The 20,164-nt window shown below is 41.3% G+C and overlaps 1 protein-coding gene across 1 annotated transcript in view; it reads right to left on the bottom strand.

Annotated features, from left to right (window-relative positions):
- Inpp5f (inositol polyphosphate-5-phosphatase F) overlaps positions 1-20,164 on the bottom strand; it is a 90,694-nt gene that overhangs the window by 58,888 nt on the left and 11,642 nt on the right. Inside the window, exon 2 of the mRNA XM_038326494.1 lies at positions 2,913-2,993. Within this exon, the coding sequence (XP_038182422.1) occupies positions 2,913-2,993 (81 nt within the window). The remainder of the gene's footprint in view (positions 1-2,912; positions 2,994-20,164) is intronic.

Below are 20,164 nucleotides of genomic sequence, written 5' to 3'. Positions count from 1 at the left end.
TACAAGTGAATTCCAGAACAGCCAGAGTTACATTGTTAGACCCTGTCTCAAAATAATAAAAATTAATTAATTAATTAATTAATACAAAGAAGAGGTCTAAGCATTATGTCTCACACCTTTACCTCCAACACTCAGGATGCTGAGGCAGGCAGATCTCCAAGTTCTAGACCAGTCTGATCTACATAGCAAGTTCCTCAGCCAGCCAGGGATACATTGTAAGACCATGTCTCAAGAAAAAAAAAAGGAAGAAAATATTTAAAAGTAAGAGATTAGCTGTGCCGGAGTAACTTGCCAAAGAATGTAAAAGGTATTTTCAGAATAATGCATCACCACAAAACATAGGCAAGGGAGATGGCTCAGTGGTCATGAGCCTGAATTCAAATCCCCAGAATTCACGCAAAAGCTTTAGGGGTGGTGCATCTGTAATCTCAGTTCTGGAAGGACAGAGACAAGAGGATTCTGGCGGTCCACTGGCCAGCCAGCCCCGCTGAAGCCATCAGCTCCAGGTTCAGTGAGACACTATCTCAAAAAACAAAGTGAAAAGTACAAGGGAGATACTCAACATTGACTTCTGGTCTCCACAAACACCCATGCACATGCATGCACACACACACACACACACAAACACAGGAGAGAGAGAGAACACAAATAATTGAATGGAATTTAAATAAAAATCTCCAAAATATAAATCTTAGCAACAACTGTTTAGGAATATATATCCAAGAAAAGCAATCATTTTCAAGGGAATAACAAAACTCAAGTCGATTCCCTTCATGGGAAGGACACTCTCGAAGAAAATGGCAAAGACACTTTCTGAAGCCACTGGTTGTGTTTTACTTCTTAATCTGGACAGGCGATAAAGACGTACACTTTAAAACACCCTCTACTAGCCGGGCAGTGGTGGCAGGCACCTTTAATCCCAGCACTTGGGAGGCAAGCAGAAGCAGAAGCAGAAGCAGAAGCAGAAGCAGAAGCAGGTGGATCTTTGTGAGTTTGAGGCCAGCCTGGTCTTCAGAGTGAGTTCCAGGCTAGGCTCCAAAGCTACAGAGAAACTCTGTCTCGGGGAAAAAAAAAAAAAAAAAAACCTATATTATTTGTCTGTGATAAGCAGTCCCTTATATTTATAAATTTTTTCATAATAAGAACACTATATAAAATATAATCAAAAAACCTAGTAAAAGAAAGTTACAAACTGTCTCCAGCAAAAAATTCACAAAATTCAACCTGTGCCTAAATGCTCAATAATTTTATTTTAAACTTAAAAACAGCTATTTGTAGTGGCTCATACTATAACCCCAGCACTTGCAAGGCTATGGCAGAATCGTCATGAGTTCAAAATAAACCTGAGCTACAAAGTGAGGCCCTGACATACAAAAAACAAAAACAAAACAAAAAACAAACCAAGGCCAGCAAGATGGCTCAGTGGGCAAACAGAAGCATGAAGACCAGAGTTCCACCCCCTGAACCCACAGTGGAAAGAAGAACCAACAAAAGTTGTTCTTGACCTCCACAGGTGCACTGTGTCACACATGCACCAATTCTCTCTCTCTCTCTCTCTCTCTCTCTCTCTCTCTCTCTCTCTCTCTCTCTCTCTCTCTCTCTCTCTCTCACACACTCACACAGACACACACACACACACACCATACACACACGTACACACATCATAATCGTAAAGGAAAGCGAACAGATGAACAAAAGTCACAGCAGGTATACTACAGAGATGTAACTGACTTCAGAGGTGGTTACACAGTAACAATGCCAAAGTCTCCTACAGTTCACAATTCATACTAAAGTTATTATCAAAGGAGGCAGCTGTAATGGTACACGTCTGTAAACCCATGGTTCAGCAGGCAGAGGTTATCAAGTTCAAGGCCACCTAGGCTATATTGCAAGCTCAGGCAAGCCTGGACTGGAGTGAGACCCTGTCTCTGAAAATCAAATGAAGGAGCTGAAATGATGAGTCAGTGGTTAAGAATACTTCCTGTGCTGGGCAGTGGTGGCGCATGCCTTTAATCCCAGCACTTGGGAGGCAGAGGCAGGGGGATCTCTGTGAGTTCGAGGCCACCCTGCTCTTCAGAGCGAGTTCCAGGACAGCTATGGCTCTTACAGAGAGAAACAAAACAAAACAAAAGGAATACCTCCTGCTCTTCCAGTTCCTGGCATACACATGGGCCTGCTCACAACTGCCTGTAACTCCAGCTACAGGGGGATTAACACTCTCTTCTGGCTCCTGGGGTACTCATGTATATATGTAGCATGGATACTCATACAGCCGGGAGATGAGGTGCCTGCTCTCCCAGGTGGTGACCAGGTAAATGACTTAGACTTTCCATTCATTTGCCTGCCTTGGACCAAGGTCCCAGAATGTACCACACTACATACTAAAAGACCCTTCCCTGGCAGAGGTGACTGACTCAGGACTAGGCAACCAACCCAAATCACATTGCCACCTGCCCACCCTTCCAGTTTTGTTCCAGCACCTTCCCCTCATGTCCATGAACTTGCTGTACCTTTCCTTAACAGAACGCACTTCCAGGCCCAGAGACTACACATGCATCGTGTGATCATGCATTCTGTATTCCCTCTAACCAGAAGCTCTGGGAGGGTAGGAAAGGGTGAGTGTGGGCTCACAATTGTGTTAAGCCAGTTAGTGCAATCCCTGGCACCAAGTAAGGAATATATCAGAACTATTTTTAAGAAAAGAGCAAAACAATTTTAATAGCATGTCTTCTTTTCTCAAAAGCTTTATTTTTATTTCATTAAACTTAAATAGAAATATAGTTGCTTTAAGAAGACCCAAAATTATGACAAAGGAACCACAGTCATAATGGAATCTACATACAACCCGGAAAGGACAATGTCACAGAATGTCATGTTAAATTTTACAAGTATAAGGAGTTTGTAGAACATACCTGAATGAAGCTGAATTTTCCCAATAACTCCTTCTACCAATCCCAGACAAATCGGGTTCCAGGCAAGAAGCAGATCAGTGGCTAAAATAAAGCAAGAAGCAATCGTGAGAACGTATTTACCAGAAAATATCAAACTATCGCAGCATATTTGAGAAGGATCAATACACCCCCAAAAGCAGTTATAAACATCCCCACAGAGCACATTACCATAAAGGACTCTGAGGTAAAGCACTAACTCTGGGTACCAGGGCAGCTACGGGGTGAGAAAGGGGCTGAAGAACTCCCCGGATGGAGGCAGTGCCGAGCCCTGCACTGTAGAAGGTAAAGGAAGCGCCCACCCAGGGGCCCCAGACCCAAAGACAAGGCCTGAAAATGGCCACGGTGCTGGCCACTTCCTGATCATACTCTGAAAAAAACACCTTTTCCCATACAGTCTATACACAAGGCAAAGGAATCCAGGAAGCCACTTCCCTTACACATGACTCTAGGACAAAGCCAATAGGAGCTGCTTATTTTCTGAGCGCTACTGCATGTGTGTCTCTTATTGGAAACCACACAACAGGCTACAGTGATACTAATACCATTCTAGACATCCAAAAGAGAAGCAAATTACATAACAAACATGTCGAAGGTCAAAGGGCATAATTTAACTCTTCTCCAACCTGAGCTGCAAAAGAGTGCTATGTGCATAGATAAATGTGACGTTTCTGATAGTTCAACAGCTGCAAAAGATTAGCAAGAATTAATGCCCACTGGTTCAGGCTAGCAAGATGGCTGAGAGGGTGGAAGCACTTACCATGAAAGCAGAGCATATGCCCAGAACCAACTGAAAAAGGGCAGAGCCAACAAGCTGCCCTCTGACCTCCACATGTGGGCTGAGGCACATATGCTAAAAAGCTAAAATTTAAATTTTTCTGCTGACAAAATTACATTTTGATTATAACCACTTAAATTTTTTTGACTGAAATATTATCTGTTGCTAGTAGGGTAATTATACACTAATAGTTCAGTTTTCAAATTCATTTACATTTTGATTTTTTCATTATGTATTAATTTCTTGAGTTAGGAGCTCTCTATGTAGCCATGGCTAGCCTTGAACTCATGGTGATACTTCAGCTTCAGCCCCTATAGCTGGACTGCCATTTCTTAAATGTCTTTACTGCTACATTTTCACTAAAAAACAAAAACAACAAATTTCTTTGTTTGGTTGTTGCTATTTTGGAGTGCTGGGGTTAGAACCCAGGGTTTCACACATACTGGGCAAGGTGTTACCACCAAAGATACACTCACTCCAACTTCCTTGTTTTTATTGTAAGAATTAATGGGGGAGGGATTTAAAGGCTCCTATATATATTGTCATTTCTAATCGTTTTGTTTTATTTATCGTGTGTGTGGGGGAGGGGTGGGTGGGTGTGGGTGTGTGAAAGCAGGGGCACAAATATGCCTTCGTGCACACATGGAGGTCGGACAATAAGTGGGGAAATCCGTTCTCTCCTTCCACCATGTGGGTTCAGGGATCAAACTCAGGCTGCCAGGCTTTTGAGGCAAGTGCCTTTGTCCACTGAGCCCTCATTTCTAATCATTACAACATTATGAGGCTGACATCAGGAGTCCCATTTTACAAGTGAAGAAATGATGCTGAGAGAAGTAATAGTAATAGTAACAGTAATAGTAATAATAGTAATAGGCTTGCAGGCCTGCCTCCACAGGCCAGGAGGCAGGCCTGCAAGCAAAAGAGAAGTCTAGTAAAGCTCAGACTCAAAAACTTATATTAAATCAAAAACAGGTGTGAGTTTCAGGCCATTCTGGTCTACAAATTGAGTTCCAGGACATCCAGGGCTGTTGCAGAGAAACCCTGTCTCAGAAAAAATAAAAATAAAAAATAAAAATAAAAAGCAAACAAACAAAACAAGTGTAGTGGCACATGCCTTTAATCAACACTTTGAGGGCAGAGGCAGATGGATCTCTGTGAGTTCAAGGCCAGCCTGGTCTATATAGTGACTTCCAGGACTGCCAAGACAAGAGAGTTTTGAGATCCTGTCTCAAAATTAAAAAAAAATAATAATAATATAAGTTAATAAAAGTCTAGAGTCAGTAATGGTGATGCACTCAGCCACAGGCAAGAAGATCTTCATTCCAGGCCAACCTGGGATACACAGAAAATTTGAAGCTAGCCTTGGATAATGGCAAGCCTGTGCCTCAAGAGAAAGAAAACCAAAGAGGTCTGCCAGTATGATTTGGGTTATACACCTCTGCAAACTTGCTCTAACACCTCCCTCAGAAACTACCCAGGGAGCTACTGAAACAGGAAGTTTTAAATGCCATGTATGATTACAAAGTAACACCACAAAGCTGAGAGGAAAATTGGCCTCAGAGGTTAAGATTCTTCACTTCAGGCCTCTGTCTGCACATTAACTAAGTGCCACACACAACCAACCACCCACTTTTATAAGCAACGTTGCCTGAGGCCAAAATTTTTTTGTTTGTCTTTTTCCAGGGCTGGAGAGATGGTGTGGTGGGAACCAGGCTGATCTCTGGCTTTCTTTGAGGCCCTGATGGATAAAAAAGGAAACTTCTGGAGAAGGCCATTAATGGCCTGGAGCCAGGACCTTGGGGTAGTTGAAGTTTTGGATCCTGAGAACCCAATACTTCCCCCAAGAACAGTGGTTCTCACCTTCCTAAAGCTGCAACCTTTTAATACAGTTCCTCATGTTGTGACCCCCAACCATAAAATTATGTTCATTGCTACTTTATAACTGTAATTTTGCAACTATTATGAACTATAGTGTAATTATCTGTGTTTTCTAATGGTCTTAGGTGACCCCTACGAAAGGGTCATTAGACCCCCCAAGGGGTTGCAACCCACATGTTGAGAACCAACAACCTAAAGGGTTATGGACACTGTATGCTTGTGACAAACTTGAGTTGTCCTGTGTTCCCTCTGTGCAACATTTCTTGATTACCACCCAGCTGACTCTGACCCATTGCATGACAGTTTCTATTTACTGTCCAGCTTTCCCTGCAAAATGTATGTACGTGTGGTGCTGTATTTCCTAATAAACTTGTGCTGATAAGACATAGTTTATATGATCCCTTCTAGGTCCCAACTTTCCTGTCTTCCTTATCTTCTGATCTCCTGGTCTTCCTTTCAGAAACCTGTCCTGAAGAATGACCTGTTGGTCCAGGTCAACAGTGCAGCTGTTAAGAATACTTGCTGCTCTTACAGAGAACCAGGGTCCAATTCCCAGAACCGACAAAATGGCAGACAGTCATCCATAACTCTAGTTCCAGGACATCTGACACCTTCTTCTAATCTCCACGGGCACTGCACACTGTGGTGCACTTACTTACACTCATATGAGCAAAACACTTAGACACATAAACTAAAAATAAATCCTATAAAAATCTTTTTTTTCTTTTTTTTTTTTAAGAATGAAAACATCCTTAAAATCATGACTTCACCTGGAGGCATAATTTTCCATTTAAGAAAATACTTCCTTACTTAAACGTCAAGCTTTTTTTATTATAAAAACATTGTAATACAAATGATGAGTTTTAAATAAGCATTTGCTTCCAACCTCATTAGCTTTAGGATATAAATTCCTAGGAAAGAAATTAGTCATTACAAGCCGGGCAGTGGTGGCACATGCCTTTAATCCCAGCAGAGGCAGGCAGATCTCTGAGTTCGAGGCCAGCCTGGTCTACAAGAGCTAGTTCCAGGACAGGCTCTAGAAACTACAGGGAAACCCTGTCTCGAAAAACCAAAAAAAAAAAAAAAAAAAAAAAAATTAGTCATTACAACATTAAAAGAATTAAGGCTCTCAAGTGATGTGGGATTCCTTTCTGTATGCTGTGAATAGGTTTTATTACCACTGGATAATAAAGAAGCCTATGTCGGGGCAGAATATAACAAGGCATGAAATTCAAGCAGAGATAGACGAGGAAAGAAGGCAGAGTCAGGAAGTCACCATGGAGCTGCCAAAGGAGAAGGACACAAGAACCTTACTGGTAAACCACAGCCTCATGGTGATACACAGATTAAAAGAAATGGGTTGTTTTAGGATGTAAGAGCTAGGAATATGCCTGAGCCATTAGTCAATCGGTGTTGGAATTAATATAGTTTCTGTGTGATTATTTGGGTCTGGGCAGTTAAGAAATGAAAATGCAGCCTCCATTTACAAATGGCACCCACCTTCTGGCATGGATCCATGTAAGACCTAAAAAAGCTTAAGGGGGAGAGGGCTTCTAGACCCACAAAAATGGAAGCCAAACACAGCTTCTTGGCAGCTGCATTATTTTTCAGACAGGCTCTGTTTGCTGGCCACAAGCAAAGGCGTGGGTCCTTTAAGAAACAGCTTCCTGTTTCATACTGGCAGAATGAACGGCTCTGACTCTTTCAGGAGGTTCTGCTACAGAGCACTTAGGGTTTGTGAGCAGAGTGCTACAAGTTACTTAATGGTGGAGACATAGAACCACTGTGTCCCTAGAACTAGGGGGTGAACATGGCTCGCAGAGCTGGCAATAAAGGTACCTCCGCCATTTTGAAAGGGGAGAGAGGCAGAGTCAGCACTCAGGGCCTCTGTGTCAACATTGCTTACCATTTTAAAAATTATTCCTGTTCAGAAAAGAATTTCAGATACACAACAGGATACACAGTGTATTTTTAAATGTACGTAGTTGGGAGAGAGAGGAAAAGAGTAGACAGTTTTAAAAAGAAATAGTTTTAAAAAATAAAACAAAGTCTTTAAAGAGATAGCAAAAGTAATATAAAATAGTACAGACAGTCATAGATAAAAGTAGTAAAGATAATAAAATAAATATTAAAAAGTAATACAGTAAAAAAGCCAAATAAAGATGAAAAATACACAGAGAGTCTGGATTATGTATATTATTGGATTTTCTTTGAATGTTTTGATTGCAGATTATTATTTGATTCTGGGGACTGCTAAGCTAAACCAACATATATATTTTAAATGTATCTTGACTTCAAAATTTGAGTCTAAGGATATGTTACTTTAGAAAAGAGGTTCGGATTTTGTTTCCATAGAAGATGAGAACCTATTTTTTTCAGGCTCCCCTAAAGGTGCTATTGTCCCCAGACAGCATGAAGTAATTTTAAGGACACAATGCCCACATTTGTAAGAGGTAAGGTGAGTGGTTTTTGGTTGCTCAGTGGATTATGGATAATTGTCATAATTTTAGAGGGTTGGTTACAAGTTGTTATTGGTTGTGTTCAAGAAAAAAAAGGCTAAACAAAGGAGATTAGAATCAGGGATCCCATTCTAGAAAGGGGGAAGAATCTAGAAATGATAGGATAAAAGGATAGATAATTGAGTATACTTTTGAACCAAAAAAGCAACTACTAGTCTTAAACAGTTTATATTGATATGGATTTTTGTATCGATACAAATTTGAGATTAGTTTTGTTAGAACATACTGTATATGCATTTCTAACCTTGTTCAAGATATTGTACCTATACAGCTCATTCAACAATGTCATGTAAATTTCTAGTCCTTGAAGGTTATTATTACAAACTATTTAGGATAATAAAGAAATGCAGGTTATTTGTCACCTATTACAATCAAACTTGTAGTCATGTTAGGTATGTTTTTAAAGTCAAACAGAGATATATTTTAGACAGATGAGTAGTCTTCAAACACTTCAGATATGTATAGAATATGGCATTTAAGATGTTTTAATAATATAAGTTCTTTTCTTTTTTATGACAATGAGACATGTCTGCTTCTGGCAGCACCAATCTACTTCAGAGAAGATGATGGGTGTTGAAGAAACTCTGTATGGAATTTACTTTCTTTGTGATAAAAGTTAGCCACTAGGCAAGAAACTGCCCTTGCCTCAATTGTTGACAGTATGCTGCCCTGATGGAGGAGAGTTATCTGTCTATGTTACTTTCATTGGTTAATTAATAAAGAAAACTGCCTTGGCCCTTTAAGAGAACAGAAAATTAGGTAGGCGGAGTAGACAGAACAGAATGCTGGGTAGCAGGAGTGGGGAGACGCTTCAGGCAGTAGCCATATGCAGTCGCCATGCTTCTCCTCTCTGAGATGGACACAGGTTAAGACCTCTCCTGGTAAGCCACCCCTTGTGGTGCTATATAAATTACTAAATATGGGTTAAAGCAAGATATGAGAATCAACCAATAAGAAGCTACAGATAACCAGGCAGTATTTAAATGAATACAGTTTCCTTGTAATTATTTCAGGTGTAAAGCTAGCCGGCGGCCGGGTGGCGGGACGCAGCCCCGCCGTTCCCTTCTACACTGCCCAAATCAAACAATCAGGATACAAAAGAAACTGACTGCTGAACTTTGCCAAGACAGGGTGGGACAGTCCTTTAAAATCCTGTTTCACTGAAAAGTCTGCCAGATATGCTAGGCCTACAGGCCAAAGACGGATACCCCAACACTGCAAAGGAACCTTGGGTAACTGTCTAAGCAGCCAGCTGTTTCTGTCATTTCTTAGTTTTGAAAGCTGTTTGCTCTGCACTTCCTACTTACTCAGTTAATATATTCTTCTCAGATCTCTGATAGAGTTGAAGACTATATAGCTATAGTTCTCCTTTTTATCGAATTAAGAAAAGAAACTCACAAAAGAGATGTAAAGTGTATAAGGTTGAGAGACATAAAAAGATAGTTTTGCATTGGTAATACAAGTTAGGATATAAAGTGAATTAGGTACAACACTTTGAACTCACCAAAACAGAATAGATTATTGAGTATTACTCTGAATTTGTCAAATGCAAATGGACTGGACATTGTTAATGTAATTCTTACCTGTATATATTTATTATACAATAAATATAGTTAAATAAGTTAGTTAAAAATCTTCCCTTTCTTTTAGACAAAACAGAAGAAATGTGTGATATTTTAATCGTGTTCTGATAAATAAAGCTTTCGTGGAGTCAGAAGGTAGAGCTAGCCACTAGCCAACCAAAATTAACTACAGAGGTTTTGCATAGTAGACAGGACAGGAAGTAGTAAGGCGGGACATAGAGGGATTTGGCGCTCTGTTTGGAGGAAGGAACAGACCAGGCAGGGAGTACTGGTGGCTTCTCTGCTTCCCTGATCTTTCAAGGCTCTTACCCCAATATGTGACTCCTGAATTTTTATTGATAAAGAATAATTGGAATAACACTTCAATTAACTGCTTTTATCTCCACTACTTTTAAATGCTTTAACTTTTATTTCAATAGCAAGCTTGTCAACCCTATATCAGACATGTCAAGTCTCACATCTGCCAACACAAATGTTCCTGCTGAAGAAACAGGGTCAGCTTCCCTAACCCTGAAACTCTGACCTCCAAAGGTCACAACTGTAATGAGCTTTATGGACAGGAAGTGGGACTAAGATGTGTTCTGGAATCTGTCCTTTTGTTAGGGAAATACATATCAAATACTTGCAAGGACACAGACTCAGAACATATAAAAATACAGAAGCAGGACAGGAAATATCATTAAAAGAAGGGTGCTTGCCTAGTTTTAAACAAGCTGGAGAGATGGCTTAGGTGGTTAAGAATGCTTGTTGCTCAAACATGAGGTCTACAGTTTGGATCCCAGGACCCATAACAAACCAGGTGTCCAGCCCCCAATTCAGGGGTGGAGGTGGAGACAGAAGAATCTATAGGGTTTAGATTCTAAGAATCTAGCTAAGAAAACACAGCCCCAGTTCAGGGAGAGACCCTGACTCACTGGAATAGGTCAACAAAGAAAGAGAAATACAAATACCTCCTTCTGGTCTCTATATGCAACCCCCACCCCTCCCACAAGGGCAGACACAGATATAAGCAACACATAAATAAATTTAAAATAATATTTAATACAACAGCAATAGATCAATATTTAGGTAGCATAAGACCAGTGGGTTAGTGAAAGTATGAGTAGGACCGGGAGTTAACTGAGGCCAGCTGACGAGAGACTCAAATAAAGGACAACGGGTCAGCACTTCCTGCAGACAATGGCATAACTGAAATAGTATTACAGCCGTGGATTTTAATCTCAGTTGACATAATGAATGCTCACCCAAAAGTTAAATAAGGCTCTCAACTGTTTGAGGGCCACAGGGGAAAATACTGTTCACACCATGGCTTGATGATCACATTCAAATATGCAAGTGCCAGAAACAAGGCTTCATGGACAGAGGCGGGGGACAGGGAAACCAGCAGGCTACTGCAAAGTCGTGGCTTGAAATGACAAAGGAGCTTGGGAAGTGGGTTGGCGGTGCTGTGAGTCACCGTGTAGTTTTCCAGCATCTACATGTGGCTCTCAACCACCTGAAACTACAGTTCCAGGGGACTTGATGCATTCTTTGGATGCCTGCAGACACCAGACATGCATGTGATTGATGCACATGCATACATGCAGGCAAAATACTCACACACTGAAAATAAATAATCTAATTTTTTTTTTTTTAAAGAATGAAGAGAAGGTTGTGATGGCTTGGTGGGGCCAAGTGCTTGCTGCAGAAGCATGATGATCTAAGTTCAGCTCCCCAACAACCATGTAAAAAGCAGGACACAGTGGTGCACACCTGTGACACCAGTGCTAGGGCAGGGGACACAGTGACGACAACAGGATCACTTGGCCTTACTCACAGCCATTTAACTGTGGCAGGGGGAGGAGGGCCTCCAGGTCCAGTTGGAGCCCTGATCTCAAAGTTAAGAAGGCAGAGAGCAACAGTGGACACCTGATAACCTCTTCTGATCTACACACACACAACAGGATACACACTGGCACACATACATGTGTATACCACACACTCAAAATGAATAAATAAAAAATAAAGTATAACACACACACACAAAAAAAAAAAAAAAAAGTCAGTCAGTGGTGGCACATGTCTTTAATCCCAGCACTTGGGAAGCAGAGGCAGATGGATCTCTGAGTGCGAGGCCAACCTGGTCTACAGAGAGAGTTCCAGGACAACCAGGGCTACACAGAGGAACCCTGCCTCAAAATAATAATAATAATAATAATAATAATCTTTACTTGACTACATCTTTGCAGTAGCAGCTTCAGGATCAGGTTGTGCTTCCGGCTGGCTGGCCGCTGGAGGATGAGGTTACCCTAGGCCAGTGTGGCATAAGGGCCCTGATCACTCTGGGAGTAGCTCTACGCATGCAGGGAGGTAAAGTTCCCTGGCTCACACTGGAAAATCGAAAGGTCAAACTCCCAAGGTGGTCAAATGAGAGAAGAAGAAGACAGGCCGGGCCAAGGGGCCAAAGCAGTACAACCATCACTTTGTCAACAACGTGCCCACCTTTGGTAAGAAGGGCCCCAATGCTGATTCCTAAGTCCTATTGTGATTCTGGTACTCTGACAAAGCCACTTTGTCCAGAAAAAAAAAAAAAGGAAAAATATGCAATACCTCAAAGGATACTGTGGGAGGGACAGGGAAGAGCAATGACTGTACACCAGAGATTATACTGAAGTCTGGGGATCCAGCTCGGTTGGAAGAGCGTCTATGTAGCATGTACAAGGCCCTGGGTTCATCGCAGCAGTGCATAAAACAGGCATGCCTATGATCTCAGCACTCAAGGGGTAGCAGTGGGACTAGGACTCTGCCTCAAAAATAAAAACCCATGAGAGGAAACAATGAAGGGGAAAAAAGAAGGTCGAAAATGATATCCAAAGTACAGGCACAAAAGTTAACCTTGGGAAGGAAGGAAGATATTTTTCTGGAAAAAAAAGATGAAAGGCTAAATATAGAAACAGAGAAGCCAATGAGTGTATCCAATGGCACTGGCTGAGTGAAAATGAGAAACAAAGTCCTCTTTGCTTCAGCGAGGGGACAGACATGGCAACAAGATGAGGATCGGCACAGGGAACAGGACAGTCAGTTTGTAAATATTCTATGTGGGCTTATGTGCATACATGTTTTAAGATTAGTTTCAGTATTTATTTATGTATGTCTATGCAGAAGCATACGGGTATCCACTGAAGCCAGAAGAAGGCTCTGGATCCTCTGGAGAAGGAGTTACAGGAAGTTTAAGGCACCCAGCGAATGTGCTGGAAACTGAGCCCAGGTCCTCTGCGAAAGCAAAGCACCTTCAACTGCTGCACCATCTCTCCGGACCTACATGTGCTTTTTAATTCAGGATTTTGAAGAAAAATGGTATCAGTCCATCAATAAATCATGAAATCAATTGTGTGTAGTGAAATAAACACTAACAGCAGCAAAACAGAATTAGAACAGGAAAAATGGCACACTATAAAGAGAAATAAAATCAGGAGCCACGCATGGAGGCACAGACTTGCAATCTCAGCCCTCAGGAGGTGGAAACAGGAGAATTGATGTAGGTTCAAAATCAGACTGAGCTATACAGAGAGGAACAGGTTATCCAGGGCTTTATAGCAGGACCCTTTCTTTAAAACAAGAGAGAGAGGAGAGAGAGAGGGAGAGACCACTCATTAAGGTTGATTCTGGTAAACACACACATATATGCATCTAGTCACCAGATCATGACATCAACATACTGCTTGGGCTGGGGATATGACTGGGGATATGAGAGAAGGTTCCTAGCATACACAAGACCCAGTACAGCCAATTTTTAAAAATTTTTTAAGATACTAAGGGTGTCTGGAAAAAGCCTCATGGAATCATGTCATTTATTTACCTAAAATTACATACAATACATATAAATCTGTGTGAATACATACACATATATAATCCAAATGAAGTTATCCCACTTGGGCTAGCAATGTTTCCCACAAGAGCCACAGACTAACCAAATCCCCAATACCAGACATGTGAAACCGCCTTTCAAATTGTTGGTCAGGGGAGTACAAGAGACTCCTCAAACAATATGGGCTTTTGTTGTTACCCTTATTTACCTCCCAGAGACTGAAGGTAAGTCCTGTTGCTGAAGACACCATGCACTTTAGACACGAGTCCTGGAAGACTTGAGCTGGATCTGACTTGAAAGTCTCCTACCTGAGGACTAACTTTCATAGTACCAGAAGGTGCTATGAAAGCCTCCAAGGGAAGGAAATAACCAAACAGTCTTACCCAGATATAATACCTATGATCACAATGGCCAGTATGCACATAAGGGTGCAATAGTGGCATTCATATTTTGGCAGTAACCTACAGCATGGACTTAGGGCATGTTCAACAGGAGGGAATACATGCTTGGTACTAAAAAACCAGCCACCTACCCAGAGCTAGTGAGGTCATGAATCGTAGAATCTACTACCACCTCTTTACTAAACCAGTATAATGCCTAACTGCATTCTAAATATGTATCCTAAACAAACCTTAAACAAATATATCAACAATAGACAAGCTAACGTAACACAGAAGAAGGAACTATCATGGGGCCCCATTCGTAGAAAAAGAACTACAGGCAACTTGGGAATGCTAAGAGTGGAAGAAACATCCTTTCCCAGGGATGGGTCTCCTAATCGGTTATCCAATAATATCAAGTGTTCTGCCCTGAAATCATGCACATACAAGTAACACTAACTGCACTAAGCAAGTTGTAAATATATTTTTACACACACACACACAAAACAAAACAAAACAAAAAACAAAGAAAAAAAGAACACCATTTCAAGAGGGAACAAGAAAGTTACATGGTACATGGGAGGAATATGCTGTAATTATATTTTAATCAAAAATTATAAAAATTATTTGGGAGTTAAAAAGAGTACTTTTCACCATGTACCTCAAAAAACTGAAAACATTAAATGCTTTTTGCATGAAGGGTCATTATATCAACCTTGTAAGTTATTTTGCTCAAATCTATATAGTTGCTAAATATTTTGACCAGTTAATTATTAAGATCGTTTTTAAAATCCCATGCTTTGTTTACTTGTTCCTTCATAATTTTTGCTTTATATGATTTTTAAAGCTTTATTTATTTCATTTTATGTGTATGATAATTTGCCTGCATGTATGTATGTTTACCATATGTGTGCCTGGTGCCAGCCCACAGAGTCTGAAGAGGGAGTCCAATTCCCTGAAACAGAAGTTATAGATGGTTGTGAGTCTCCATGCAGGTACTGTGAGCCAAACTCAGGTCCTCTGGAAGAACAGCCAGTGCTCTAACTGTTGAGCCATCTCTGCAGCCTCATTGCTTTATATTTTTGAAACAAGCAGATATAGTTTTGGGATAATTCTCTCTTCCCAGTAAATTTCTGTTTATCAAAATTACTGCCTTTACATCAAATAAATTGTTTGCCTAGTTTAACATTAATGTGAAAGAAACACATTAGGCATTAAAAAGGATAAATACAAACATGGTTAATCCAGTTCTACACCCTTTATCCTTAAAAACAAAGTCCAAAATTCCTTAGAAAGGCTTTTAAGCAGATGGGAGGTGGGGAGGATATGGGCTTGGTGGCCTTTAACTCCAGGATTCTAGAGGCACAGGCAGGGAGATCTCTGTGAGTCCCTGGGCAACATGGTCTAAATAGTGAATTCCAGGACATTAAGGGCTACATAGAGAGTCCCTGCCTCAAAATAGATAAATGATTCTTAGAAGAAAGCCTTTTAAGCCCTTGTCTGAGCTATCCCTGACTGCCTTTCTCTGCCTCTCCACTCATCCAGGCTGGGTCTGGAATGCTGCTCCCCAACCACTTCTGCCTGCTCTTCATTCTAGCCTCAGGACAAGGGTCACTGGTCTTCAAGACACATTCCTCAGTCCTCCCACCCTAAGAGTTGGTCAGACTTTGCATAACAAATGTCTACCTCAGCATCTTGCTTTGGTTTAGTGTATCTAATTATTGACTTGGCTAACTCCTTGACTTCATTGGAACGCATGAAGAACAGGGAGCTCACTGAGTCATTTGTAGGTTCCGTTCATGTTCCCAGTGCATGGCACAATAGGTCCTGATCAAGCCTGATCAACCACATTGGAAAGACTCACTATTTAAGCCGACAGAAACTGAATTCATGTGGTCTAGTTCAGATATACCCATCAAGGCTGACAAGTAAAGTGACAGTCACCGTCATCCAGCTGGTTAACATCTGAACACAGTTTCCCATTCTCAGTCCAAGAGAGCTCTAACATATCTCCAGTACCACAGGTCTCCTTACCAAATAAGCCCTGATGTAATACTCTCATTTTTGCATGGGGTGTGAGCTCACTATCACCATTCCAGCTGCCCAAGCCAAAAACCTGCAAGACATACAGAATGCCTTTGTTGCTCACCAAGACCTACTGATTCTCTCCCCTCCACATCTGATGATCACCACACTTCTCTGCATACCTAATGCCACTGTCCTTGTTTAAAACCAAGCCTTTCACCCTGTGGACCACAGAAAATGCTGTTATCAAGACTGAAGAGATAGCTCAGCAGTCAGCAGTTAAGAGCATGCCTCGGCCCTGTCTTACAGAGGAGAGGACCTATACTCAGTCCCTAGCATTCACGCCAAACAGCTCATAACCTCCAACTCCTAGGGAATCCTATGCATCTGGCCTCCACAGGCACCTACACACACTCTCTCACACACACACACACACTTAAATAAAAGTTAAAACTTAAATAGCCTCCAAAAAACTAAATCTTGTCTCTCTCTCTCTCTTTGAAAGCCAAGCAAAGTTTACTCAAGGTAATCATTTTATGAGAGTCTAAAGCAAACACTCAGGGCAGAGAAGTTGCTAATTTTAGCAGCTACCTGTTGGAGGAAAATGGAGAGGGGAAAAAAGCCACACCATTTGAGTTGATCAGCATGGAGGGCAGCTATAAGGGAGGAAGTTTTAGAGAGAGTAAGGAAGACCAGAAAAGACACACTTGGGTTCTGGCCAGCATCCGAAAGAAACAGAAAAAAAGGGAAAGGAAGGTTGCATCTTTCAGAGTCAGCTGGGCAGACCCAGCAGAAGCTCATAGAAGCTTACAGGGCCTATACTATCGGGTGGGTCTGGGAAACAAAATCATTCAGCCTATCTCTAGAATAGCTCAAGGTGGGCCCTGTGATAGGCCAGCAAGATTAGATTAATACTTATGTTTTGGTAGCACAGAATGCTAGGATCCAGCAAGTTTCTTAACAAATAACAGGTACTGAATGTACTGAATGCACAGAAGACTTTGGCACACTTTAAGAACTCTTGGGTCAGGAGGCAGAAAGCAGTGAGCTGTAAGAACACACATAAGCACCACCACCTGGCTTTGTTTTGTTTCTTTTTTGAGACAGGGTCTCACTAGGCTGGCCTCAGACTCAAAGATCCGTCTGACTCTAAGTCCTGAGTGCTGCATGTGCTACCACGCCAGGATGATTTTTTGTTTATTTTAAGGGGGTGCTGGGGATCAAACCAGGGCCTTGAGCATATTAGGCAGGTACTTTACCACTAAAATATGTTCCCGGCCTCGGGTTTTACTCTGCAGTTCTTCCTGGCCTATTCTCCTACCATATTTGACCTTAGAATGTGCAATATTTTAAACATATTTTAAAAAATCTGATGTGGAGGCCAGAAATGGTGGCTCAGGCCTTTAATCCCATCATTTGGGAGGCAGGCAAATCTCAAGGCCAGCCTGGTCACAGAGTGAGATCCAGGACAGCCAGGACTACACAGAGAGACCCTGTCTGGAGAAACAACTGAACAAAAAGGAAAAATTGGTGTAGAGGTCAGAGGACAACTTGCAGGGGTCAGTTCTCTCCTAACACTCAGAGGAGGAAAATTAGGTCATCGGGCCTGACAACAAGCACCTTTACCCAGCGAGCAACCTCGACAGCCCCTGGGTGTCACTTTTAGTCAGCGACACAAAGATACCCAACAAAACCTGCGCTACCCAAGGAAAGACAGAGAAAACACTGGAAAGGGAAAAGAACACGATACACTTAAAGGATACGTAAGAGGCAGAAATAGCACATTAATTGTTATGATAAATGTAATCACTTTCAGCTAACCAAACAAAGGGCTATTGACCCCCAATCCTGTTTCGTTCACCTGTGTGAACCTGGGACCTGGGACAGTGTTTGGTGCCTAAGAGGCATTCACTCAACAGTTACTCAACGAAATGAATAAATAAAAAGACACAAAGGATGAAAATGGATTTCTCCTAACAACTGGTTATTTCCATAAACTACTAGCAAGACTAACATTTTAAGGGTGTTTGTTTGTTGTGCATACTACTAGAGCATAAAAGCAAGACCTCGCATATGCTAGGCAAAAATTCTAACACTGAACCACAACCCCAGCCCAAGATTTTATTATTTTTAAAGACAAATCAAAACACTAGTCTTTGCTATATTGGCACTTTTAAAACAAATGCATTGATGGGCCAGAGAGATGGCTCAGCAGTCAAGAGCATTTGCTATTCTTGCAGAGTGTCCAGTTTGGTTCTTAACACCCATGTGGCAACTTACAACCATACTTAACTCAAGTTCCAGGGAATCAGACAACCTCTTCTGGCTTCCAAGGGCACCAGGCATGTACATAGAACACACACATACATGCAGACAAAACACTTATACACATAAAATAAAAAATAAACCTTTAAAAGATAGTAATGAATAAATTTATAAATGCATTAAGTCAGGCAAGGAGGTGCACGCCATTTTAATATCAGCACATGGGAGGCAGAGGCAGTAGGAACTCTGAGAATTCCAGGCCAGCCAGGGTTACCTAGTGAGACTTTTTCTCAAAAAAAAAAAAAAAGTGGTTGGTCTATCAATAAAAATAATAATTAATGATCAGATGTGATCCCAAGAGACAGGAACCAGTGAGACCTGAACAGACTCTATAACTGGTCAGGAAATGGAGGATCCATGGAGTTTTGGAGCTGCTGGAATTGATCGTTTAGTATAGAATGCAATGGACAAGCTGTATGTGTATGTGAATGTATGCATGCATATGCACATCTCATGTAAACACGAAATACATTATAATCTTATTCTTCACTCAAGAAATAAAACAAGCTAACACTAGCAAAGCCGAGCGTATAATGTGGTAGACAGTAGTAGTCTGGGCATACGCAACAATGAAGGAGTTGACACTGTCAGCATTTTTAATGGCTAGTCTGGGAACAGAAAGGACCAGAATGGCAGAGAAAGTGGCCGTGCCTTGTGCCATCCCTCCACAAAGAACACCCATCTAACTGAACTGCTCCAACCATTTATAACCTGTCCTTCAGCTAGTGACAAACAAATTCAAAGACGAACATTTTAAATTCACAAATAAGCTTTAAAATTTAGTACTACCAAAGTTACATAATAAGAACTCTTTACAAACTACACTAGTGTAGCATTTTAGAAATAATGTCAAATTTTAATTTGTGAAATAATAAAGTGACATATAGTCAAATCCTGTCATTGAAACAAGCTCAGCTATTTGACCCATTAAGTCAACACTTCCACTAATTTCAAGACCATCTGGCAGGAGTGCACAGCTTCTATTTTCATATGCCCTTCTCTTCCTGGTACACAAAAAACAAGTGATTAAGCACTGTGTGCCTGCAGAGAGCATGAGTCATTCATTCCAAGATCCCAGAGCGAAGGCACTCCCTCAGACCAAGAGCCCGTGGATTCTATACAGCTCAAAGGCAAGTTTCAGCTGCGTCTTTAAAAGGGGGCAGATAGTTTATGCATATCTAATCAGACCCCAGTTTCACTTCCTGCTCAAGACAAAAGCTATTATTCCTCTGACACTCACCAAACCAAAGTCAGACGATGAAGAAAAGAGCCTTACCTTAGGATGAGGAACTGAAAGCTCCGATTGTTAGCATGTCACGCTGTGATTCTCAGAATTTAATGAGGCGGGAAAGCAGGTTAAGTAATAACTTCATTCAGGCGCCATCTTAAAGATCAAAGTTTGATCCATAGTTCCTCAACCTTCATAATGGTAATTATTTCTCTGCCAGGCAGCAAGCTGAAGAATTCATCCAATTCTGAAGTTGTGGCAGGTTGTGATTTCCCAGCGTAAAACCAAGCTCTGGCTATCAATCCAGGCTGCTTATTACTATCATCTAGGCGGCCTATAAACTACTCATGTCTGGGCTCACCTTGGAGAGATGCACTTAACTGGCCGGGATGAAGGGGAGGGTGACAGCATAGATAGAATTGTTAAATTCTTCTGACATATAGGTGATTCTGATATATAGACAGGTTTAGAATTAGCTGCCTAAGTGATTACAGATCCCTGGGAGGAATTCACCTGAGTTTTACTCTATCAGCCTGACTCATGAATGATGCATGGGACATGCCATCCATGGAAACTGTAAAGATCAAACTCCACAGATATTACTTAATATAGAGAGCTGGCATTAAAGCTGGCCTAAGGTACAAAAAAGAAAC

Source organism: Arvicola amphibius, chromosome 1, assembly GCF_903992535.2.
Source record: "Arvicola amphibius chromosome 1, mArvAmp1.2, whole genome shotgun sequence".
NCBI classification, from domain to species: domain Eukaryota; kingdom Metazoa; phylum Chordata; class Mammalia; order Rodentia; family Cricetidae; genus Arvicola; species Arvicola amphibius.
Note: the sequence above shows the minus strand (reverse complement) of the source record. Positions and strands in the feature narration are given on the sequence as shown.